This window comes from Gobio gobio, assembly GCF_949357685.1.
Source record: "Gobio gobio genome assembly, chromosome: 4".
NCBI lineage: Eukaryota > Metazoa > Chordata > Actinopteri > Cypriniformes > Gobionidae > Gobio > Gobio gobio.
The window spans coordinates 22,585,882-22,612,617 of NC_137100.1; the positions used below are offsets into that span (position 1 = coordinate 22,585,882).

At 37.5% G+C, this 26,736-nt stretch overlaps 1 protein-coding gene across 1 annotated transcript in view; it reads right to left on the reverse strand.

The window, feature by feature from the left end:
* Positions 1-26,736, reverse strand: part of rxrab (retinoid x receptor, alpha b) — an 87,240-nt gene that overhangs the window by 60,103 nt on the left and 401 nt on the right. The window contains exon 2 of the mRNA XM_079816114.1: positions 5,782-5,901. Within this exon, the coding sequence (XP_079672240.1) occupies positions 5,782-5,901 (120 nt within the window). The remainder of the gene's footprint in view (positions 1-5,781; positions 5,902-26,736) is intronic.

Consider the following 26,736-nt stretch of genomic DNA (forward strand, 5'->3'; position numbering starts at 1 on the left):
TGAGTTGCAGCCACACACATTTTTCTGCACCCTTTTGAATGACACGATACAATTGGCCCTGATCATCGACTGTTTTTAAACAATCGACCGATGGCCGATAGTGAAAATAATAGCTTTTATCAGCAGATAAGATTATTGGCGGATAATTTAATAATGCATTTCTAGTTAAAACCATAATTTCCATTACTTGAAATAAACTAAAATATTTAAAAAACTTAAAGACAAGGCAACATTTCTCATTTTCGTAGAGAAAAATATAAAATATAAATATAAAAAATATAAAAACAAACAAATATATATTAATACTAAAATAACATGATGCGTGCAATATTAAATTAAATGATATTAAATTTAATTTAATTAAGTATTTGCATTAATTATAGTGATGCTTGCTGTATATCAAACCAAACGTTCCTGGGGTTAGCAGGTGAGCAAATGAATAATAGAAACACACACATGAAGAATCCCTTCCATCAGCTACAAACAAAAGATTCATGTCTGCTGATTTGATGTGTGTCCCTTCAATGTCTGACAATAAACCATCTCTACAGACCTCTTTATTCTCTCTTTCTGCTTTAAATCGGGACAGTAGACATCCTGTCATTCTCTCTCAGTGTATCCCTGCAGTAAGATTGCAGGCTGCCCCACTTTTAGGTTGCAAAAACACAAAGATGCACACACACATTCTTGCACAATCACCGGTGGGACTGGATGGCTGGCCTGGTGCCCTGAGAACTGGAGCTTTTACTGTGCGTCTGCCAATCTGAGCCCAACAAGCTGTTTTGGGGGAGGCATGTGCGTTTAATTTCATTCTCACAGACCATCAATGTCCTGCGAAAAGGCCAATATAAACCTCAGTCACTAAAGAGTTTTCTGAAAAATCCTTTGTCACATTGCGCTTGTTAAAAGATCAAGAAAAACTTTTCCCAGATTCTCAAAGCAAATAGAGCAAGAATTCAAAATGAAAAATGATATTGTTTTTGATACAGATGAGTGATTTGTGTTCATTTTCCTCTATCTCTTCCCTTTGACTGAAATTAAAAAAAAAAAAAACTGATAGGTGCAGTTTAACAGTGGGACGTCAGAAATGAGATAATATTTCATTGTGACTGTGCCAGAGAGATAAAGAGAGCTCAGCGAGACCTCAGGAGCTGATTAAAGCTGATACAGCTCCAGGATGGATAGCTTCCCTCCAGCTTCTGTGTCGTTAGCCGCTCCTCTGAATACCATGAGTGCACCATATCCAGAGATTCAAAATGGAATTAGATTGGATACTTTGATTTGCATTAAATTGCTGATTTTGAGCAGGTTCATGTGTTGTTGTTGTTTTTAACTAAACACTTTTATGATTTTGATTAAAACAGATGAGATGTTGTCTTGAAATTGTTTTCATACCCTTCATCATTTATTTTTTCCATGTTTCAAATGCGTTTTATAGATGGATTTTGTTTTATTCTTATCTTTCAGTCACTTTCATTCTTTAAATAGAAAATCCACATAGAAATATGAATTATTACACATCGTCGCTGTCGGGTGGAAAACTTGTATCTCCATATTTAGTAATACATTTTTTTTTCATAAATCATTACTAACCTTTAAGTCTGTCTGTGGGTTTAGCAAATATTTAACCATTGGATCCTCAAACTGTGGGTAAAACCTTATAAATCACCCGTCTCTATCGTGAACGAAGTGCCGCACACAGTTTGGACCATCTCTGCTTGTTTGCAGAGCAAAAGTAAATAAAAAACTGGTTCTTTGAATAGGTACAAGTACAGCATTACTCACAAAACACTATATATATACATACACCGTTCAGGCATAACATTATTCCAAATTCCAAATATTGTGTTCGTCCCCCTTTTGCTGCCAAAATAACCCTGACCAGTCGAGGCATGGACTCCACTAGACCCCTGAAGGTGTGCTGTGGTATCTGGCACCAAGGTGTTAGCAGCAGATCCTTTAAGTCCTGTAAGTTGCGAGGTGGGGCCTCCATGGATCGGACTTGTTTGTTCAGCACAACCCACAGATGCTCGATTGGATTGATAGCTGGGGAATTTGGAGGCCAGGTCAACACCTCAAACCCGTTGTTGTGCTAGTCAAACCATTCCTGAACCATTTTTGCTTTGTGGCAGGGCACATTATCCTGCTGAAAGAGACCACAGCCACCAGCGAATACTGAATACCGAAAGGGTGTACATGGCCTACACATGCCCACTGTTGGTGCTTTCGGCGGTGGACAGGGATCAGCATGGGCACCCTGACTGGTCTGGGGCCCCATGCCCAACAAAAACTGTGATGCACTGTGTATTCTGACACATTTTCTATCAGAACCAACATTAATTTCTTGAGCAATTTGAGCTACAGTAGCTCGTCTGTTTGATCGGACCACACAGGCCAGCCTTCTCTTCCCACGTGCATCAATGAGCCTTGGACGCCCATGACCCTGTCACCGGTTCACCACTGTTCCTTCCTTGGACCACTTTTGATAGATACTGACCTCTGCAAACCAGGAGCACCCCACAAGAGCTGCAGTTTTGGAGATGCTCTGACCCAGTCATCTAGCCATCACAATTTGGCCCTTGTCAAACTCGCTCAAATCCTAATGCTTTCCCATTTTTCCTTCTCTGCATTTAGAATTTTAGCAGGTTGCATCGTTGAGCTGGGTGTGACAACACAAAATGCTAGCTATTAAATTACCATTATCAAATCAATGGAGCCATGTTATTTGAAATAAAATAAAAAATTCTACTTCTGTTATTTAAATCACGGAATGTTATTAAACATAATACATAATTGAGAGACACATAGGAAATGAGAGTGGTGGAAACGACCACGACAAAAGGACAAAAGTGCCCATAGCTGAAAAAACACCCAATTATAAATTACCATCGCTGTTTAACTATTTTCAATTTCATGTCAACTACAACAATCAAGTATTATTATTATTTTTTCAGTAAACCTCAAATGCTAGCAAAATATTTAGTTTTCTCTCACAGGCATCTTTAGTCACTTAAATAACCCAACACATTACACATGTGATGTAGCTCAGCCCGCTGTGGCACCTCAGTCTGCTTTATGGAGACAACTGCCTCGATCATCAGGAAGAAATTAGCCGAGCACTAAGCAGCACAATCTTATTGGCTGCCGGGCCCGTCCGCTCCATTTGAGGTCAGCCCAGACATTCCAATGGATAATCTTTTCCATCCCTCCACTCTCTTGTCTTTCTCTCTCACACACTCTGTTTTCCTCAAAGAGCAACTACAGCACAAGGCTGGCTTTGTGTAGCCTCTTCACTAGCGTTTTCTTACTCAGTCAGTGTGTTTTAAGTGAACCGTATGGAGCTGAAATACATATCTGCCTTTGGTCCCAGCTTTCCCTGCACCTTGGCTTCCAGTAAAGTTATTTTCTATAGTAAGCTAGTAATATGAAGCCTCAGAATTAGGGCCATCACCACATCACAAAGCTTCTGGAGAGTAGCTGAGCTATGTTTGCTTCTGGAGCTTCGCCCACTTTTCCCAGCATCCCATTCTTTGTTCTGCTCGCTCTCTCTGAACTAGCAACAAAAGGCTGTAATTATGGTGGGCACAAACCAGAGAGAAAGAGCGATATTATAGCATTCTCTCACACATCAAATATGCTTGCTCGCTAGGAGTTACAGGAACCCGTTTAGATTTATGCCAGCTGTGGAAATGACAGCTGCTGTGAACTTCCGGGATGGTCGTTTTGATGCAACCCACATATCTCATGCGTTCTGAATCACAATATTTACACAAGTCCTCATGTTAAACGCCTGAGATACACATCCTTGCCTAAACATACTGTCGTGTGGTCGCACTGAAGACTAGCTATAATGCGTTACATATTAACTGGTAACACTTCATAATACATTTCCATTAGTTAATATTAGTTAACTACATTAGGTGACATGAAATAACAATGAAAAATATACATCTAAAGCATTATTAATCTTAGCTGATGGTAACATTTACTAATACATTATTAAAATCAAAAGTTCTTTTATTAAATAAAATTTAATTTAAAGTGTCTATTTACACTAAGTGCAAATAGCCCACCTTGTTGGCAGAGGCTATCTACACTAACTGCACTACACTACACTACACTAATCTGATTGGGCCAGACAAAATTACAGATGACGCTGTATTGTCAGCTGTTGCAATAGTGTAGGGGTAATGCGCGTGACAGAATATTTAGATTTTCGCAAATTGACCAGAGTTCGAATCCACCTTTTGCCGAACTCGCTCTACTCCCTTTTCCCATCACATATCAGATCGGAAAGGTATTTATTTTCAATAAAAATGAAGAAAATATTTGAAAAGTGTGAATCAAATGTCTAACGTGTGTTTAAAGAAGTCATCGGATGCAAAATTCACTTTAGGTGTTTGCATATAAATGTCTTTGCAGTGTGTGGACACAACCACCCCACACCCTTTTTTAATCCTCCAAAAACCTAAACACTCTCAATAATCAATGCTCCGCCCACGACCGCTGATGGACTAGCATATTAGCATCCCATATGGGACTAGCATCCCATATTAGCATATCTCCGCCCTCAGCCAGTTGTACACTGTCCGCCAAGGCAGCACTTCACGTGTCTACACGCCCCACGGAAGAGAAGGGTGAGTAGCTCATTATCATTTAAAGAGACATGCACCGAAACAGTTCGCTGTGAACAGAGCTGTTTTTGAGGAGGTAAAGAGGGTGTTGTTTTACACAAATTCACTCAATGTTATTATAGCATACTGTTTAATGTAATGTATAACTGCCACTATTCATAGGTATAAGTAGCATCTAACTACTATTTACACCTATTGCAAAGAAAATGCTGCTATTTTTACAGTGTAAATAGAATCTATTGCTATTTAAACTTAGTGTAAATAACAGCTATCACTATTTGCACTTGGTGTAAATAGCATCTATCGCTAAGAAAATATGCTTTTTGCACATGCCTTTAATTTAATGATGATAATAACAAATAATAATAAATTAATATCTAAGATTATTTAATGGACCTGAACTAACATGAACTAACAATGAACAGTGGTATTTGTGGTAACACGTTATTTGACTGTGTCCTTGTTACACATTATATATACTTATATAGTAATAACAGTAAATTATGCATAATTACAATACAAGAAACTAACTTAAACCAAACTCTAATCTTAACCCAACCCTATATATTAACAAATATGAAAAAATACTGTAACAAATGTAACACTCATTGTTAGTTAATATTAGTTAATGCATTAACTAACTTGAACTAATGGGACCTTATTGTAAAGTGTAACCAATTAACTGATTAACTTTGAATAAGCAGCAAGCCTGGGGAAAAACAAACTTGTTGTATGCTGAAAACCATCTGAAAACAAAGAGACCTACAACATGTGAACACGGGGAATAAGACCGGTGAAACATGTCCGTTAAAGTAGGGGCCAGGGGAGACGCTCACTATTTGGGCTTTGTTGTAACATGTTTGAAGCTGAAAATATTTCTCATGAGTGAAACTGTATCTTGAGTTCTGCTTGGGAATGACAGGACAAGACATCCTACACTTGGAATGAAGACTGATTTTGCCCTACAGCGTTGGATCGCTGACATTATGCATGGATGATCCAGAGCTGTAGGGCAAAATCAGTTCAATGCAACTGTGCTAACACAAACCAGATGGCTTTCAGCTGAATTAAAACACTGATCTGTTGTGTCCATGTGGCAAGCGCAGGTGCTCTGATGTGTTTGTGCATGTGAATGTGTGTTTTATACCTGTGGATATCCTGCGCTGTTGTAGCGGGTACGCACCCGAGAAGCTGGAGCAGCCATTGGGCGAACTGCCAGCATCGCCCGGCCAGCTCCGCGCTACAGAGCAGGGGTTTTTCAGGAGCCCTGTGTGTGTGACACAAGAGAAGTGGGTGAGAGTCACTCACTTCTTATTCAATCAGGTGAGGATTTCAGACCAATATGCGAAAGTACACATTACACTTTACTTAAATATGTTATGGATGGATCTTGCATAAGATATGCATAATATGACAGTAGAGGAAGATGTAATTGCTCCGATGTTGCTCTCAGGAAACTTAATGGTGTTTATCAATCATTGTCTCAATATGTCTCTTATAATAAAAAAAGAGAAAATAAATACATTTAGAAACAAATAAAAACAATCGTTGACATACAATAAAAGTACACAGCTATACAATGGATGTTGACAATTTTGGAAGAGACTGACGAGAAAGTCTGAGCTCACGTTGACTTTTATTTGCAAATCTCAACACAGTTTGTGACATTATTGAGATCTCTTATGAAGCATTTGAGATAATGTCACATGTGGGTATAATAAGGTGCTCAAAGAAGGAGTAAAGAAACAAAAACAGTCTTTAATGATAAATTCAAAAAGGGAACATGCAGGAGATCGCAGGAGAATAACGTAACCACATTAACATTGATGTTGACATAAACAATACCGGACAAAGAAACTGAGGAAACTAAGGGTATTTAAAGCAGGGAGATAATGAGTAGAACAGAAACAGGTGTGTGGGAACTAACTAGCAGCCATGGAAACTAACTAGGGAACTAAGGAAAACAGAAACAGAGCAAACAGAGTGAAAACGAAACTAAAACAGGACATAACAGAGCCGCTACAGATGCAAAGGGAAAGTCTGAATTCCATTTGCTCTCCATTTAATCGTGTTGTTGTTAAGGAGAACATTTGAATAATAAAGGGATCATATGTGAATTTTCTTACTGAAATAGTGTCTGTATAGAAGCCTATTTCTGCCTCAGAGAAAAAAAATATAAGAAATAAAGAAATTGACAATTTTTCATGATTGGAACTTTATGGGCCAGATTTACTAACCCTCTTTTGGCATTAAAAAACTACTATCAAGATATACTAATGACACATAGTGAAGATTGAGTACTAAAAAGGCATTCTGCGGCTGACCTTATTGCATGCATTTGTAGGAGTTTCCCTCATTTTTGGGAGAAGAGTATTTAAATGAATCACACAAGGTGATTTAAGGTTTACACTTGTCAATTTACTGGTATTTGTGCCATTATTTACATCCCAAAAAAAGCATGTCTTAAACCAGACACTAATTTGCGCTGCTCTTGGTAGATTGCGTTGGTGGAAATGATCCGGTTGCGTCTCTGTCAGTAGATAACATCAGCAGATCACGTAGACCACTCCCATCTGCGTTTTTTTGGGGGATTGCGCCCTCACGCTAATTTGCCCTGTTTAGTAAATCTGGCCCTATGTCTCATAATTGCTTATTTTAAACTTTATCTTACAATTACTTTATTTTTTACTTTAAAGGGATAGTTCACTCAAAAATCATACTTGGACTTCTGCCCCTGATTTCGTTACAAATATAGACTAAGCCTTCCATTCATCTTCGAAACCCAAATTAAGATATTTAAAAAAAAAATTAAATATTTAAATTCCTTTCCACCAAAATTGTGATGCTTTATTAAGACATTGCAAAAGTAATCTGTATCAAATTGAATTTATGATGAGCATATTTAATTTAGGCTTTTATTCACATTTAACATTGATCAACGCACATACATAGAGCTCATCAAATATGGTAAATGGAAGCTCAACAATGCTTGAACTAGTAAGATTTGTCTCGCACATCAAGTTAGCATGTTATAAATATGTTTAATAGCTTGATTCATATGAATTACTTTGACTTTATATTAACTTGTTGAAGTGTCTAAGTTATGGTGGAACATACTTTCAATGCGTGGCACAGAAATCTCTCATATTTTCAAAAATCTCTTAATTTGTATTTCAAAGAAGTTGAATGGGTTTGTAACAACTACAACATGAGGGTGAGTAAATGATGGATTTTGAAAAAAAAAATCTCTTTAAGGCAGAAAATGGGCTTCCATACTTATACGTACTTACTTGAAACTTCTGTAATTAATGTTTCCTTTTCTACATGTTGCAAACATTTCAGCAATTGTGTAGTGTCAAAGAAAGACCCAAGTGAGAGTGTTTGTGACTGAATGTGTGTGGCCCATGCTACATATCTCTGATTGATATGGAAATAACTTGACCTCCAGATGTTTTATTTGTTCGCTAGTAAAATTGCAAGTGCCTCATTTTCATCTGCCTCTGAATATGAACTTTCAGACCACCCAATAATCAGACTCACTATGACCTTGAGCAACAAAGGACACCTAGTCACACACACACACACACACACACACACACACACACACACACACAAACACAGACTTAAGGCAAAATTTGCAGGCTCACTTTATGAGACCCGGGATATTTGCTCCTTTCAAAGCCCTCATTTACGAGACCTTGATGAGAGGCCGTGCCACGCAGAGCAGATTCCTTTTTTCAAGGTTTCCATCTCATCTCTAAGACAATCAAGCTCAAGGTCAAAGATCAAACCTGCAATTCAATTCATCATGAACGTCATAAAAATCTCTCTTTCAAGGGTTCTTGATTAGCTCTTTAGAAGGGGGCTTGAAGGATGGACCTCAGTAAAGGCAGAAGTTGTTGCCTTGACCATGTGATCATTAGAGAACCAGCCTTGAAAGCTGCATTAGAGATGTATAGAGATTGAGAGGTTTCAGTTTAATACCTCCTTATCTTCTTTGTGATTGATTATAGTGTGTGATTTGACGACGGCACGTACAATGAGTTCTGGATAGTATACTAAGAAAAAAAGTATGCTAAAGACCAATGGATTTGACAGTCAGAATGATGAAGATCTGCCACATATGCTGTTATTCATATTGATACAACTAAAACATTTAGACCAATACCAGAATAAGATGTATGACGGCCTGAACCTGTTTTTAATGTAGGTTTTGCTGTGTCATATCCTGTCAGTAAATGGGTACAAGAATAACTGCTTTGGCAATACCGTTGAAAAAGTCAAGATAGTATGCAGGAACAAAAGGTCTGATCCATAACCTTTCATGAAACGCTGCCAGGAAGAGACATGGAGATGTTAGGATTGATGGAGAGACAAGCAGTCTAAACTAAGAAAGGCTTTTAAAATAGCAGCCAAATTCCAGCCTTTCTCCTTATAGCTGCTCATATAAACATAGACACAATCTTTACGAGACAGTCAGGAAAAGCAGACCCATAAGAAAATGGGTCAATGACATATACTATGCCCACGAAACACATGTGCCAACAAATGTATTCATGTTGGCTTTTAAAAGTTGAAATTTAATGCCTCTAAAAATGTCATGTGTTGTAACCATCAGGTAAAACCTAATAACATACTTTCCTTAAAGCTTGAACACATTTGACTGTACACATCCTCTTCATATAGAGTATATATATCATGAGGATCTGCATTTATCCTCTCTATGATAAAATGTTTTTGCGTCTATGTTTTTTCATAGATGAGGTGTATACAAGTCGTTGTATGTTGAACACATTAATAGATCCAGACAAAAATTATCATCATGTCATTGATCCAAATTGCAAATGAGATGTCTTTAATATCTTAGTTGTTTTTCCTAGACAGCATTGCTATGAAATGGAGAGTAAATGGAGACTTTTGCTAAAGTCTTCTGCTTCTCAGATGTGTATCTCCTTCAGAGTTTCAGAAGGAACTTAGATGCTCAGATTTGTATTTGATATCAAGTCTATAATCAAAGTATCAACGTGAATTTTTATAGATCTATACTCAACAAAATATCTCATTAGATAATTATTTAGATATCATTAATATAACACTGATTTGATTTCTTAGCCTATAAATCTAGACGCACCCTAGCGGCAGCAAATGTAATTTGCAGCCAGGGTCGTCTAGAAACTCTCCGTTGGCTTGCGAGCTGAAAAAAACAAACTCTGGTCAGGGCAATCGCATTGTGTACAGGGTCGGTGGGCGGGCTTAACAACACAATGACGGCAGAGTTGCGACGCTTCCGTATACTACTTGTAAATAAAGAAGCTGGCGAACAGCGGTCTTTCGATTCGGCTTTGTCCGCGACTCTGGAAGACTTGGAGTTAAGCTTTTCTTTGAGAAAAGAACAAAGAAGTCATTCTTAAGAAAGGAAGATGTGTTCGGAGTTTTGCCGACCGGATACGGCGAAAGTTTAATCTATCAACTAGCTCTGCTTCACCTTCTTCGTTGCTCTGGTTGTTTGTAGCGCTATGCTATTGTGTGCAGAGGGAATTTGAAAGACAACCGTTTATCCCGCCCCTCGGATTGAGCCCTGCAATGCTGTTTCCAGACCCAACATCTTGATGTGGGTCTGGCTTGTCAGGCTATTGATTTCTAGTTTTGTGAGTATATATTTTTCTTAGAACAAAATATGACTATATTTTATGGTTTTGAAGTAGTCCATGAGTTATGAAGGAAAATATAAAAAAAATAGCTAAAAAGGTTTTTAAAGACAAGAGAGTTGTTTTCAAGAGAAGGTCAAGCTGATGTAATTTCCGCATCTGTGCACAGTGCATCACGATGGAGACTAGAGCCTCTGATAAAAATATAAAGCCAATTTCACCTTCAAATTGTTATTATTATGAGGTCTTCATCTTCTGTGAAAACACACCAAAAATATTAATGACATCATGTTACACTAGTAAACAGACCTTATTGCAATCAAATTCTCTCTAGAATGAGAATTAAATCTAATGCAATAGTTTAGCAAATAGCAAATCGTGCTTCAAGATTGTGATGCTATTAAAATAAGGGACAAGTCCTTCAACATGTGCTTGTCAAGTGATTTCATGGGAAGGATTATGGGAAGTCTGGTAATATTGTTTTTAAACCTTTCCAATTTATTGGTCATAAGAAATCCCCTGAAAACTCAATCACTCAAATCCAATTATCAGAGAGGAAATGGAAAAGAAGGGAGAGAAAGTAAAAGAAGGTGAATGTGAGAAGAGCATTCAGAGCAATGGCAAAAACATCTAGCTTATTGAAATCTACTTCAATATTCCATCAGCCCATTTTTTTTTCTCTATTTCCTATGGAAGGAACAGCATGGAGTGTTTATGGCAGTCGGAGTGTCCGGTACATTAATCTCTCTGTAGATAGACCAATCTGCCTCTCAACAACAGTGGTTCAATGAAAGTATGTGGAAAAAATACTCCAGAGAGGCCTTTAATAATTGACGTCATCAATACAGAACAACACATTCAGTCTCTTATATTTGAACATCTGACCGCCTGCAATAACAAGCATGCACATGTGTAAACACGCACACATGTACACGTTACTGTTAATGTTGTTTTCTAGATATGTGATGGGCCACCCACAGATGTGCCATCCTCTTGTTTTGTTTTTTTCTTCAGTATGTCTGATTCACCAGTGATGTGTAAAATATGAGGTCCATATATCCCTGGTGTATGACACATGAGGGCCTGCAAGTTGAGTTAATTTGGAAAGAATGTCGGCTATACCAAGAATAAATTTTAGGAAATATTTGGCTCACTTGCAATCATAATATTAATTATGTAGAGGGGAAGAATTATTTAAGGCAACTTGGAATACTGGAAGCATCCAGAGGATTGAAAGGGAGAAGCGCTTAAGGTTTTGGAAACCACAGTTTGGAAATAATCGGATGTTATAATTATTTATAAGAAATAGAGGCATATTTTTATATAGATCATCAGAACAGATCTGAATGAAGGGAAGTAAGTGTTGAAGATGTTAAACTCTGCCTGTTCTTTCATACCAAATTTAAAGGGTTATTTCACCTAAAAATTTAAATTCGGTCATTAATTAGTCACCCTCGTGACGTTCCAAACCCCGTAAGACCTTCGTTCATCTTCAGAACACAAATTAAGATATTTTTGATGAAATCCTAGAGCTTTCTGACCCCCTATAGACTACAAAGTTATTACCACTTTCATGGCCCAGTTAATGACAGCATTTTCATTTTTGGGTGAACTAACCCTTTAAATGCTAAGAGATTGCTCTTTCAAAGCTCAGGAGACTTTAAATTTGGCACGCAATGAAGATTCACCATATCTATTTTGTAAATGCATGTTATAGATCTTAATGTAAATGATTAATTCATGTATACATTTTCTCCTTTTTTTGGCTTTGTAATGTTTAATCAAAATGTCATAACTGAATCTTCCAGAGAAAAGTCAGAATTCTCTCTGTTGACGTATTCAGGCCTTGTACAATTCCACTAAAACCCCACCCCTCCACAACTGACCACAAGATCAAAAACCAATGTACAGAACCAAGTTTTTTTCGATTTCGATTTTTCATTAAACTCAGATGTATGTCAAAATCCAGAAAAAAAGATATGTTGCTACTCCTTTTCTTCCAAGGAGTTCCAAGCATAGGTTTGGGAGGACCCTATTCATTCAGTCCTGTCAATCATCATTACGAGCGTATAAGCAGCAGTCAATTCTTCCGGCATTCCTCCACCTCCCCATCTCCTCCTCTATTTCTCTCATTCTTCCTCTACATATTACCGTTATAGGGGAGTTTAGCTCAGGGTTCGAGTCTCCTTTGAGGAAAGCAAGCCAAGTTCATTTACCATTAACTATTAAGACTGGATGGGAGTTTTCAGTTTCAATTTTGTCTCAGTTACAATTACCTCTAACCTCCTGTAATATAATCCTTCATAAACACGAGAGCCATATTGTGTTATAGCAAATGTCTATTTGACATGAAAGCAGACGATTTCTGTTTATTAATTAGCATTTACGCGTGTTCTCATCTCAGGAGCCTATTAGAGCCATGTCTCCAGCAGGTAAATAGCCCCCCTTCCAAGCACACACACACACAGTCGCATTGCTCTGACATCCTGTTCCTCGCCTCCTCATTGTTCTCTTATGACTTCCTGCTGTACCAAATCACACACTCACCAATGTAAACAACCCTGAGAGAAAATAACGGCAAACGGGAAAAAAAAGTGTAAAAAGAAGGCCGTAAACACTTCATGTCCTGTCCTGTAGTTACATCACTCGGAGAGCGTTAACAAGAAAAATACAGCGAAAAGAATGATGGAATATCATATCATTCCATCAACATTATGTCATGATATTGTATCATGTTACAAAACAATTAAATGAGACGTGTCTGATGGCTTGGAAAATCATCTGACCGGATGAGGGCAAAGGGTGAAAGGTTCATTCGTTCCTAAACATTCTTTAAAGTGCAACTCCAGTGCAACTTCACCCCAGAGACATCTAAATCAGTCTAGAAGGAAACACACACGCATAAAGGGGCCGAATGAAATGTATAGCACAATTCAGTCTTATCTTTCACGCCCAAGGAAAAAGAAAAACCTATATGCAATCTACAATGAAGTCATACACAAAACATACTCCAACCATATATAAGATGTTATTTAAGAGCAAGGACAAGGAGGACAAAGCGTCTCTCGTGCTGTATACACAATGAAATAAAAAAGATGATATGCTGTAGGGACAACCATGTTGGGAATCACACGTCCTAATCACACTCTAAAAACAGATTGTACTGAATGCATAATGTAAAAATGTCTTTAATGACCTACTGGAGAAAAGATGGACAGATCACAGTGCCCTTCAGTATCTGTTTTAATTAGTTTACTTGGGCTGGCTAATTAATTAGGCAAACAAGTAAGTGTTTGGATTGAATGTGAATTTTGGAAGTTCTCAAGGCATCAAAGCTGGAATGATATCCGTGGCCGGTTGCATAATCTTACAAGTCAGTCATTTAATTTTTTTTCTTCAAGACTGGTCATAGCTTTTTAAAGTCTGGTACAAAAAAAAAGGTAGATTGGTCTAATTTGAATCCAAAAAGTAAGACTATTACCCCTTGGTTAACTGCTAGCAGATTTATTTTTATGCAACTGGTCCCCGGTCAGTTATCCACCTCCAGTTCTCTTCCAGTGAAAGAGTGTCAGTAGGGAGAATACATGGTAGGCTACATACAAATGAACACGTACACACATTACACATACATGGTAAATGTACAGTACAATGGAAGTGCTTTACTTGATACTATCATGCTAATTTAAAATATGTTTTTTTTTTTTAAATAGCATTTTTTTAATATGCTTATAGTCATATGGAGGAAAAATACATTGTTTTCCACTTTTTAAATGGTTATGCAAAAGCCTTTAGAACAATCTAGCCACATGAGTCATGACTCAATTAAGTTATTAGGTACAAAATGGAGCTGGCACATTTACACGATCAACATTTGGTGCAATTACTAGTGCAGCAGAGAAGTGGCTAGAAATAGTACTGACACAAGTTCAGGGCTGTTATAATGATTCAGTCTCCAGTGTGCTTTGACAGTGTATAGTTATGAAAACCTATGCTGCATCTGGGAATGTTAAAAAAGACAAAATAATCCTTACCCTCACTTTGGTAAAGTAGCAATTTTGCCTTTATAATGAAAATCTATATGCGAGTATAAATCCACACCTCAGCTTCAGAAGAAAAATAATCATCAGAAAGATATTGCATTTATTTAACTTAGAACTTAGCTACCCTTGTAATAAATATAAGAAAGTATTTTGGTCTGAAACCAGTATAGTTACTGTACTTTAATGTATTATTCAGACTGGATCAAACAATGCAACTGAAAAGAATGATTCGTTCATTAAACAGACCTCACTACTTCTCTTACACCAAAGAACGTAACCTTATGCCGAGTTCACACTGCACGATTTTCAAAGTCGTCGGATCACGATTCTTTTCACACTGCATGAATATCTGGGGTAGCATTCAGTCGCTGTTGTGTGCACACTGCACGATTGATCGGTGATAGGGGGTTTCACATTGCATGACTTTACTCGGCGACAAGTGATATGGAAATAATGCAAGATCACGCGTGCGTGAGACTGGAGTTCTTGTGCGAGTCTGGAATTATTATTAAAAATGATAGCCTGCCAGGAAGCTCACGATCCAAATTGTCTGTGCGCTGAATTGCAGCAAAAAGGAGAAAAAAAGATTATGGAGGAGGAAATGCGGGAGCAAGGATTGTGTTCTGCAAAGAGAGTTGAAGGTAAATAAATAATTTTGCAATGTCAAGCAAATATTTGTGCTTTGTTTCTGTTTGATATAATTGTAAATATTAAAAATACTGATATTCTGATCGATAGCTACTCCCTGAACTTCCCGCTGCCCTGTATCTTTCTCTCTCATTGGCTGTAGGTCATCGCCGATGTAATTTTCAGTCAGATCACATTTCAAACAGCAGGAGTTTGAAACACCGACAGGTCCAGATATTTAGCATGCCAAATATCTCACGGGCGTCGGCGACTTGTCGGCGATTCTCTCAGATCGCTTCTTTGATAATACACGTGATTGTCACTCGTGTGAAAGAAGACCAATTTATGTTATGTTTACACGACAACGATGTACCAAAAACAGATTAAAAAAATTGTCAAACGATCTCCGTTCACACGGATCTGCAAAAAATTATTAAAAAGGCTGTATTATGAATTCCAGGCCAGTAGTTCGCGACATAACTTTGTCAAGAAACACCCCGCGAACACGTAATACGCATGTGTGAACACATAATACGCATGTGTGAACACGTAATACGCATGCGTGAACACGTAATACGCATGTGTGAACACTACGCATGTGTGAACACGTAATACGCATGCGTGAACATGTAATACACATGTGTGAACATGTAATATGCATTAACATTTGCACATCACCGTTTTCACAGAAAGATGGTAAACCTTGAACTTTGAAACCCCCTTTCAAAGGCTTGCGCTTTCAGTAACCAAAAAACGCTGTTGTAAACGAACAGCCAAAACGCATTTTTAAGAAATTAGTTTTCAGTCATTGTTTCAGTCATGTAAACATACCCAGTTTTCATTGTCACTATTTCAGTTCTAGTTCATTAGTTGTTATGGTTTCTGATGGTTACACACCTGTTCCCTGTTCCTTTGATTACCATCCTCAATGTATTTAAGCCCTCCATTTTCCTCTGTTCATTGTCTCTTGTTAATGTAATGTGATGCTATTTTAATTGTAGTTCCTAGAGTTATCTTTGTGTTCATTACATATTAAATTGTTTTTGTTTATTCTGCGTCACACATCTTTGTGGATTACGCTACATGGCAACCTGTGACAAAAAGTACATTAAAAATGACTAAAATTTAAACTGAATGAAAGTATAAAAATAAAAGCTAACAAAAAATATGAATAGATACTAAAATAACACTACTATGGATTCAGAAGATTTTACATTTAGTGAAGGCGTATGGACAACTTGTAATTTAAAAGAGTGGCCAGTATTAAAGGGGCTATATGCGTTTTTCTGAAATTTAAACTCGCGACTGACACCTGTGGCCAAAAAACAGAACTGCTCTCATTTTCTGCTCGCTCTCGCAGCGGTGGTGACGTCACATCCGCAGACAGCGCGGGAAAAGACGACCCGCCAGAAAATAGGAAAAATAGGAGACAGGCTTATAGGTGCACCCACTGTGAGCGGACAAGGTGTCAGTATGCTCATCAGGAGATGTTTGAGTTATAAATGGTAAAATAAAAAGGCTATTGTTACGTTTATTTTGGGGAAAAAGTTGCATATAGCCCCTTTAAGGGAGAGCGGGGCACAACGCTTTTTGACTTTCTCAGTTTGTGTAAATCCACTTGAGGTTCAAAGTACTTATTTTTTCCCAAATTAATTTCACACATGTCTAGTACAATTATGTGGTTTTGTTTCATTAATACAGAGTATACTTTTTTCTTGATTTACCCTGAAAGAATGGAAGTGGAATGTGACAACATGCCCCATAGGTGGGGTACATTGTAACATGACCAAATGACAGCTTAAAATGTAACCTGATATAATAAAATAAAAAAATATCAAAGACAAACTAAAATATTTTGTCAATAAAATACAATTATTAACTTTTTAAAATAAAATGTCATTTTTTAATAATTAAAAATATACTCATTTTTGAAATACACAAACACACAGCATAGTTAAAAACATAATAATAATGAATAATTTCTGAACACTGACTCTCAGTCATTATTCACCCTTTTCTCATGGTTTCTCAAAAGAATTTAAAAAGTATAGAATATAATAGCATATTTCCAATAGGGGCTCATTGTAACGCAGTGTTACAACGCACCCCACCTTCGCAACTGGGATTTAAACCGCGGCTCGTGTCTTCTGCTGTTAGATCAGCATTAAAGAACCATCTCAACTCTTAAATAACAGATATAAGATTAAAATAAAATCAGATTTGTCTTATTTTAAATAAACACAAAAAACAGAGATGAAAAAAAAAAACGCAAGTAAGAAATTAACTTTTGCTAAGGTTAAATAAATGTTCAGTGATAACTTCCAAAGATTTTTTAATTTTGGCACATTTTTTTCTCTAAATAATGATGATATGGCAACGAGTGAATACACTAAGTTTCGTCATCCTGGCATGTGTGGAAATATGTTAGGTTTATAATGAAATCTAAAGAGCCAACCTCACATGATATAAAAAAAATTGGTCTATATTTGAGGTATTTATATCTTTAGACATGAAGGAAATGCAACCAATATGTTCAGAAACGTGTTGCATCAGTACTGAGCTTTCAAAGTGGTTTGAACAGCCTTCAACATTCTTTAATGTCAGGAAAAGTGAATTAGCTCATTAGTGATTTAACTCATTACTGTCACTGTAATAGAGCCAAAGACACAGCGCAAGTGTGTCTCCTGTCAACAGAGCTTGTGCACGGAGCATGAAAGGGGACCGAGACTAGCGCTTGCATGGACAATCTGCAAGCACAAAAATACTCCCAACATACCCAGCAGGAACGATAATGTGTGTGACACCTGAGTCACCATAACTAATCTGCTTTTCATTCTTTACACCTCTAGTCTCTGGATAAGCACTTTTGCTTAAATTTAAAGGGACAGTTCACCCAAGATGAAAATGCTGTCATCAATTGTCATCAACTATTGAAACATTCTTCAGAATATTAACTTATTTTACACGGAAGAAAGAAAGTCATAGAAGTTTAAAACGACACAAGGGTGAGTAAATGATGACAGAATTAAAAAATTTGGGCAAACTGTCCCTTTAAATTAAAACATTTAGCCTATGTTAGGCTATCATGATGCTCATCTCTTCTCTAAATTCAGTAGCAATGAATCAACTAATTATCAAATATCTAATATAAATAAACCGAATCGCACTAGAGGCGATTCTAAAACGAGCCAGTGACTCAGAGGAACTAAACTTCCTTTCGAATTGCAGTCTTCTCCAGGGTGCAAATTGGATCCGTCTGTCCCGTAGGGTGTACATGCAGCAAATAACACCTGTCTAAGTATCGCATGAACAGTAGTTTGGGGGGCCCGTTACTGTTTAATGGAATTTTTTGGTGTGTATAATTTGCTGCTCTCATGGGAAAAGAAATGCCAGATTCATATCTCCATCAGATCTTATCTGAATTACTGGCTGTTCTGCATTCGGCTTGTAACATATCCTTCAAAAGAGCTAGAGTACGAGGAGATGAAAAGAGCAGTGAAAGGGAAAAGGGGAGGAAAGGATACCATAATCAGACATGGTAGCTTTTATGGACAGTATTTACAGTCAGTTGAGGTTTAAGTTACGATATGTTCTGACCTGCACTTTAAAGAATGTGCTGGAACAAAACACAAAAACAGATGAAAGCATTAAAAAACATATAGTCCTCCTGACTTCAAAAAATGCACTTTTAACCATTTTATAGACAACATTTTGCAGAACAGAATTTTACAACATAGGCCTGTACACACCGGGACGAATATCGGGCGCGCTTATCGCCAGCGTTTTTCGTGACGTTTTTCGGCGCGTCTTGAGTGTTCACACCCAAGCGATTTTCACTGGCGATGCGCCGAGTGAACGTGCACATTCAGTAGATGCGCTCCCGGTACACAAGATGGTGCTGCGGCACTTTAAGCCTCTAACACTCGCTTGTCACACAGAAGGAGAAGAGAGACAGTATTTACGTGCTTGCCAAAACCATAGACATATTATGTATATGGACAAAACCATTCACACACTTTTTGCTAACTGGCAAGCAGCATTAGCAGTTAATCTTCTTCTTTGTCTACTTACTACTTCTTCGTCGTATCAATGTGTGCTCGGCAAGACCGCTTTGTGCTTGAGCGCCACCAAGTCGTGTTTTACTGTCACTTCAGCAGCTCCAGAAACGTGAACAAAAGCGCCGATCTCATTGGTCGGACAGTTTTTTACGCGCCGCGTCAAAATAAAAAAACGAACCCGAGGCGTTTTTTTAAAAATTACGCTTTTACGCCTGGCGTTTTGCGCGTCGGTGTGAACACTCACATTGGCGCCCATTGTTTAGTCCCGAGGCGTTAAACGTCGGCGATAAACGCGTGCGAAAATCGTCCTGGTGTGAACAGGCCTATACACTACCATTTAAAAGTTTGGGGTCAGTAAGATTTGTTTTTAAATAATTTTGCTCATAAAAGCTGCCTTCAAAAACACAGTAAAAAGTAATATTGTGAAATATTACTATAATTGAAACTTTTCATTTAAAAATATTAAAAAAATTATTAATAAAAAATAATTTATTCCTGTGATGGCAAAGCTGAATTAAGTGTCACATAATCATAATTTTGTAGAAACATGATACATTTTTGATAAATAGAATGTTTAAAAGAACAACATTTATATGAAATCTTTTGTAACCATGTAAAAGTATTTTATAGTTTAATATGATGAATAAAAGTATTCATTTCCTTAAAGGGTTAGTTCACCCAAAAATTAAAATAATGTCATTAATTACTCACCCTCATGCCGTTCCACACCCGTAAGACCTCTGTTCATCTTCGGAACACAAATTAAGATATTTTTGTTGAAATCCGAAGGCTCAGTGAGGCCTGCATAGGCAGCAATGAAATTTCCCCCCTTAAGATCCATTAATGTACTAAAAACAGGGCTCGACATTAACGCTTGTCCGCTTGTCCGGGACAAGTGGATTTTTTGAAGGGGCAAGTGAAAGAGAATTTTACTTGCCTGACGGACAAGTAGCCTGATAAAACGTCATTAACAAAAAAATAACTAGGGAATCACCAAAATGCAAGAATGATTCTGCATTCATTACTGAGAAGTGGCGATTGACAGTGGATGATAATATATAATGTATAATGAACTGACGGTAACTAACGTTGCACTGTTGATGCTAGCGCAGCTCGAGGATAAATCGAAACAAATGTGCACCGCTCACACAGCGAAACTCAGTTAACACACTGCCGTAAAATTGTAGAAATGTGGAGTTTATTTATATTTATAACATGATACCGTTGCAACGTCACATTACCAAGAGTGCTGTTTTCCTGAATAACATCACGACTGAAAATGACACTGATTTCATATGACAGTTCCATAAACAATTATTAACATTAAGTCACTTACATTTTAGATGCAATATCGAGTGTTTTTTTTCTATTTCAGCAGCGAAAATAGTTCCAAAAGATCACAGCAGAACGAGTGTCACAGCAACAACGTGTTAGTGAATGATTCAGCGTTTTGAATGAATCGATAGAATCAAAGATTCAATGAACTATTCGTAAACGACCGCCTCATTCTTGAATTAATCAGCGTTTGAACGAATCGACTCAATGACTCACTCATTCAGACGGTCACCTGCTGCCACCTACTGGTGGTTTAGTTTCATCTTTCCAACATTTCTTATTTGTATATTCAAAAAATATTTAAAACAATCTCATAACATTATTTAATGCAGTTGTAATTTTTCAGTGTAAATTATTTAATTTGACTGGTAACAGCCAGTGTCGTCTTCTAATTTAATTTATTGATCCAATTTAAGAATATAAAAGGAAATCTGATTCATAGCCTATATTTAATAAGATTAGGGGAACCATGCCCTTTATAAAAGGTACAAATATCACAAATATGCATATGTCAAAGCTGATTGAACACTGGTGAGAATATTGCTTCAGAATAAATTTTCTGTACAACACACACAACATTTTTTTTTTCTTTTTTCGGACAAGCACATTTTTTACTCGGACAAGTGAATGACAGATTTACTTGTCCGAAGGACAAGCACGTGAACATGCTTAATGTCGAGCCCTGCTAAAAACATATTTAAATCAGGCCATGTGAGTACAGTGCTTCAATACAAATATTATAAAGCGACAAGAATATTTTTCGTGCACCAAAAAAACTAAATAACGACTTGTATAGTGATAACCGATTTCAAAACACGATTCAATGATTCGATACGCTCCGAAGCTTCATGAAGCAGTGTTTTGAAATCGGTTATCACTATATAAGTCATTATTTAGTTTTTTTTGGCTCACAAAAAATATTTTCGTATAATATTAATATTGAACCACTGTACTCACATGAACTGATTTAAATATGTTTTTAGTACATTCATGGATCTTGAGAGTGTAAATTTCATTGCTGCCTTTGCAGGCCTCACTGAGCCTTCGGATTTCAACAAAAATATCTTAATTTGTGTTCCGAAGATGAACGGGTGTGGAACGGCACAAGGGTGAGTAATAAATTACATTATGTTTTATTTATATTCATTTTTGAACCCTTTAACTAACCCTTTAAGAAAAAAAAGACTGACTCTGAACTTCTCATAGTGTATATAATAATAATAGAGACTGAATACGATAATTTAATTTTGGCACAGTGTGAAAGATTGGGGTGTGCCTGCATTTGCAGTTCTGCTGCTTTACTTACACACTGCTTGTGTGTGTGGCCTGAAACAGGCTTTATATACACTATACTCTGGTGCCACAGACAGGGGTCAGTTTGCAAGTATCAGTGTCCATGTGCAGTGAAGAAGTTGACCTAATAAGTTTGCACCTGGTAATTAGACAGCTGGACCTCTCATTAACTGGACCTCATGCAAAAACAAAGATAGACACAGAGTTAAACATATTAGATAATTACACTGGTGGTGACCTGCCTCTAGACAATGTTCAGCATTAAAGTCAGAGGACTACACTAGGGCTGTGCAATTAATCGAATTTCGATTTCGATTTCGATTTTGCCTCCCAACGATCACCAAAATAGTACAATCGAGAAAAAACGATTATTTTGCCTTGCGTTCTGAATGAAACGCGCACGCGCACATCCGCCCCTCCCGAACCCACAAATCTCTCTCAGGTCGTGAGACTCGTGTTCATATCATCCGCTGGAATTTAAATACTCGGCGCGAGTAAAGATGGCAGAAGGAGGGCAGTTACAGCAGCGTTTGGTGAGCAAAAAAGGCAAAACCAACTCCGTTGTCTGGGAACAGTTTGGCTTCGAGGAATCAGACGACGAGCAGAAACATGCTAAGATTTGCTACATGGCAGTGGCTGTGATATGGAAGGATATCACCACGAATTTGTTTAACCACTTGAAAATTAAACAGAGTGACCTATGACAATCTAATAAAGAAACAAAAACTGACGAGAGCAGGGGAGCCGTGTAAACGTCCTTTTTTTCCTTCATATTTTTCAAATAATTCTCTCTTTGTAAACTTTGTTCAATGCATGCGAGATTGCGAGTGCTGCCATATTTTCGAATATGACCAGTCGTTTTCACCGTCATCACCCGGGTTTAGTGCTTTAGGGTTTAGGTTTAGAATGAGAAGCCGCGCGCGCTGTGAGAAAATGTGTCTCTGTGCTCTCATCCGAGAGCGCGCACACGTCTCACAGCGCGCAAATATTGAGTTCTCTTTCAAGTCTTGCTCTTAAACGGACAAACTCACACAAAACGTATGTCAACATGTCCATCTTGATGAGTATCTTGATGAGTATCTTAGCAGACATAGTCTGTATATGCCTTAAGTGAACTTTATACAGTCGATAAAGAAGACGCGAGGTCTTAAAGGGGCAGTAGCCTTTACTGCTGTCTGTTTAATGTCAAACAACAAAAGACAAGGACATCACTCACTGCTCTTGATTGATTAGCTTTTGTAAGTTTAATTTAATTTAACTTTAATTTATGCACTCAAATATGCAATGTTATTTTACATTTGATACATTTCTGTACCTGAAAACTAATGTTAGACGTACATGAAAAGCATAGCCGAACCATATTGTTGATCTTATTTATTTGTGGTTATCATTTTTACGTGAATACTTTTATACTTTGATTCGAATATATGTTATATTATTTATTTTAATAGTTCAAAAAGTACAACAAATGTTACAATTTCAATTGAATTGTTGAAAGGTGTATTTTTAATAAATACAACACATTCCCAAAGTCATGTGAAATAATCGTGTTACATAATCGTGATTTCAATATTGACCAAAATAATCGTGATTATGATTTTTTCCATAATCGAGCAGCCCTAGACTACACACACACACACACACACACGTCTGGTTTGCAATCTTTGTGGGGCCTCTCCATAGACGTACTAGTTTTTATACTGTACAAACTGTATATTCTATCCCCTTACACTACCCCTAAACCTACCCATCACACAAAACATTTTGCATTTTTACATAATAAAAAAAAAATAAAAACTAATTCTGTATGATTTATAAGCTTGTTTCCTCCTGGGTACCTCAATTTACATCCCCACGGTGACATGAGTCCCCATGAGTCAGTGTGCATTCAGGTATCAAGTCCCCACCGGGATAGAAAAACATGAACACGCACACACACACTCACACACACTCATTCTTGTACGTCTATCTTTGTGAGGACATTAATTGACAGAATGCAACCTCTAGCTCCTTACCCTATTCCTACCCATCGCAATTAAGTGCCTAACCCGAACCCTTACCCTAAACCTACCCTTAAACTAACTATAACCTTATCCCTTAAACCAAGTCTTGACCCTCAAACAGGCCTCTAAAGGGGTCTTAGAAAGTGAGGACCAGCCAAAATGTCCTCACCTTACTCTCTTTGTCCTCACTCACACACACACACGCACACACACACACACACACGCACGCACGCACGCACGCACGCACGTACACACACACACACACACACACACACACACACACACACACACACACACACACACACACACACACACACACACACACACACACACACACACACACACACACACACACACACACACACACACACACACACACACACACACACACACACACACACACACACACACACACACACACACACACACACACACACATCCTTCACACTCTAAATGACATGATACTTATGCTGCCATAAAGATGGAAAGTGGGGATGGGAGAGGTATTGTACATTCTTTAGATTCTCCAAATCCATTAACTTAAACTGAATTACCATGCATAAGGTCAAGTGTAATCCCATTAACACTGCACCAGAGGAAAAAAATGGCTCTTAAACACAGAAGTTGTTAAGGCCTGCTATTTTCAATTTTACAAAAATTTGGATGATGACATCCATACATTTTAAGACAATGTAATTTTATTTATCAAACCATACAAAAATTCCGAAAAAACGAAATATGTGTAAATGAAAAATATCCATGACTGTTTTAGAATTTGATTTATCCTTCTTTTGCTTTAATGGCAGCCGCATATGAGCTGAATTACACCAAGATCTCACATATTCAATCTAACACATTCACTTAAATTTTCTTAGTGACGGGGAATTGAAAATAATTAATATTCATTCAACGTTTCCTTCAGACTTTTGGTGCCGCCTGTACTTTCAATGCTACAGCTTTCTCTAAATGTATGCAACCAAACAAGGACCACAGTACAAGGTGCAGAGTTGCCTTTATCAAGGAGTCATGCATACACTGCATAGAGCAAATGATTAACAGGGCAGCTTTTTGAGCCGATCAAATATACCCCCACTGACATCCCTCATCACTTTCAAAGCTGAAGAGCTGATGCTTAAATTGCAACAGTTTGTACAACAGTGAAACAAGAGAAGATCTAAACACACACTCCCCCTCCAATGTGTGTGTATCACCTGACACTTCAGACAAACTTTCTCAAGTGCAGTTTGGCCCTCTGTGTAGTCCTGTCTAGAAACAGCCCGAGCTGCTTTTGATTTGGAGACAGACAGTGGCTGGAGGGTGTCTGAGAGACACTGTCACTTTAAGCAATTAACTTTCCCTTTAAAGCCGCTCTTATAAAACTGACAGCTGCAGACATTCACAAAGGACCAATCACCTCTTCAGAAACACAAAACTGCTCTGCCGTAAACCAAACTGGTTCTGTTTTATTGGGGTGGTCCGGCATCCCGTATACACCCCCCTCACTACCACAGACGGGCCTTCTTACAATGGGACCCTCTATTTCTTATTAACGCTCATGGACTTGGGACGCTCCAGGGAAAGGTTGTGGCCCCCAGAGACCTATATAGAGCAAACTTTAAAAATGCCAATAAAGTTGGGCACATTAAGCCCCAAAACTTGCTGTTTACACTGGAATTCCAACATGCAGGAAGAATGTATATATAGGTGGCTTGGAAAATGAATATTGTTGCAGTGCAAGTTTACACAACAAGCTCTGTACCATCACATGTGTCATGAGTTATTACTTTCTAAATCTCAATGGCTACTGCCAAACTATGATTTTCCAACCAAACATGCGTTTTCTCATTTAGGAGACAGCCGGATGAATCTGAAAGAGGCTGATGTGGTTTAAGAGGATCTCAGGTAAGAACAGACTATACTGTTGCACTTTCATTCGCAATGATCGCATCACATAATCACCCAGCAAACCAAAGAAAAAATATAGATCTCGATAAACCCGAGAGATCTAGTAAAGTCTTCAAATCTCAGCGGCCTCAGAGCTCAGTGTACTGCCCTTTGAAGTGGTTGAGATAACTATTGAAGTGGGCTGACATCGATTTGTTGAGCTTATATGGCAGGCCGGTTTAACATTTATTCATTTAAACAGGCTAGTCTAGTGTCTACTTTTATATTACTAATACTTATTTTGTAATTACTAGTCAATAATCAAATAGTGCTATATCCAATAGTAGGTCACACTTTATCTTAAGGTGCCCTTGTCATAGTGTAATTACACAAATAAGTACTGAGAAATATTAATTAACAACATGTACTTACTGTAAAATGTAGTTTAGGATTTGTTTTAGGTTTAGCTGCTTGTAATTATTCAAAAATGTTCTGTTATAACTAATAGATACATGTGTAACATTGTAAAATAAGGTTTTAACCAATTCCTTTGCTACTCCACTACTCCAACTAACTTATTGTATCCCATTTGCTATCTCACTGGTTGCTTTTTTACTTGTCATATGTGACGACTTGTCAGAATTGTAACTTTATAGTCACTTTATTGAGATTAAAATATTGCCAGTAACAACAGAAACACAAACTACAGTTAATAAACACATAGCAGTGTCTATTACATTAGTAATAGATAACTATTCGTTGTCAGTAGTTACTAGTTCTCACTATTAACATACGATCAAAAATAAATATTAAACGCATAAGAACAATACTAGAGACATAAAAATAGATAGGCTACTCGTTCGTTTACCAGAATAATTGTTTAAACGGCTTGCCATGAGCATTTAGAGTAATAAATGTGACAGCTCAACTGAAGAACGAGCGCGCTTCAATAAACTATTAACATTCACTGTTTGACTGAAGTGATAGTGTCTGCACTTCATGAATTATTAGTCACACACCTTTATTGTACACTGATTAGTACACTGATTATTTTATAAAGATACTGATGATAATAATTAGGCTTCATCATGGATAAACTAATAATAAAGATGACAATCTCGCTCATTATCATTTTATAAACTTAATTAGCTTGCTTTCTCTCTTATTCCATTTCATTACCATTAGCCTACCTGCCAGCGAAAAATGAAGAAATG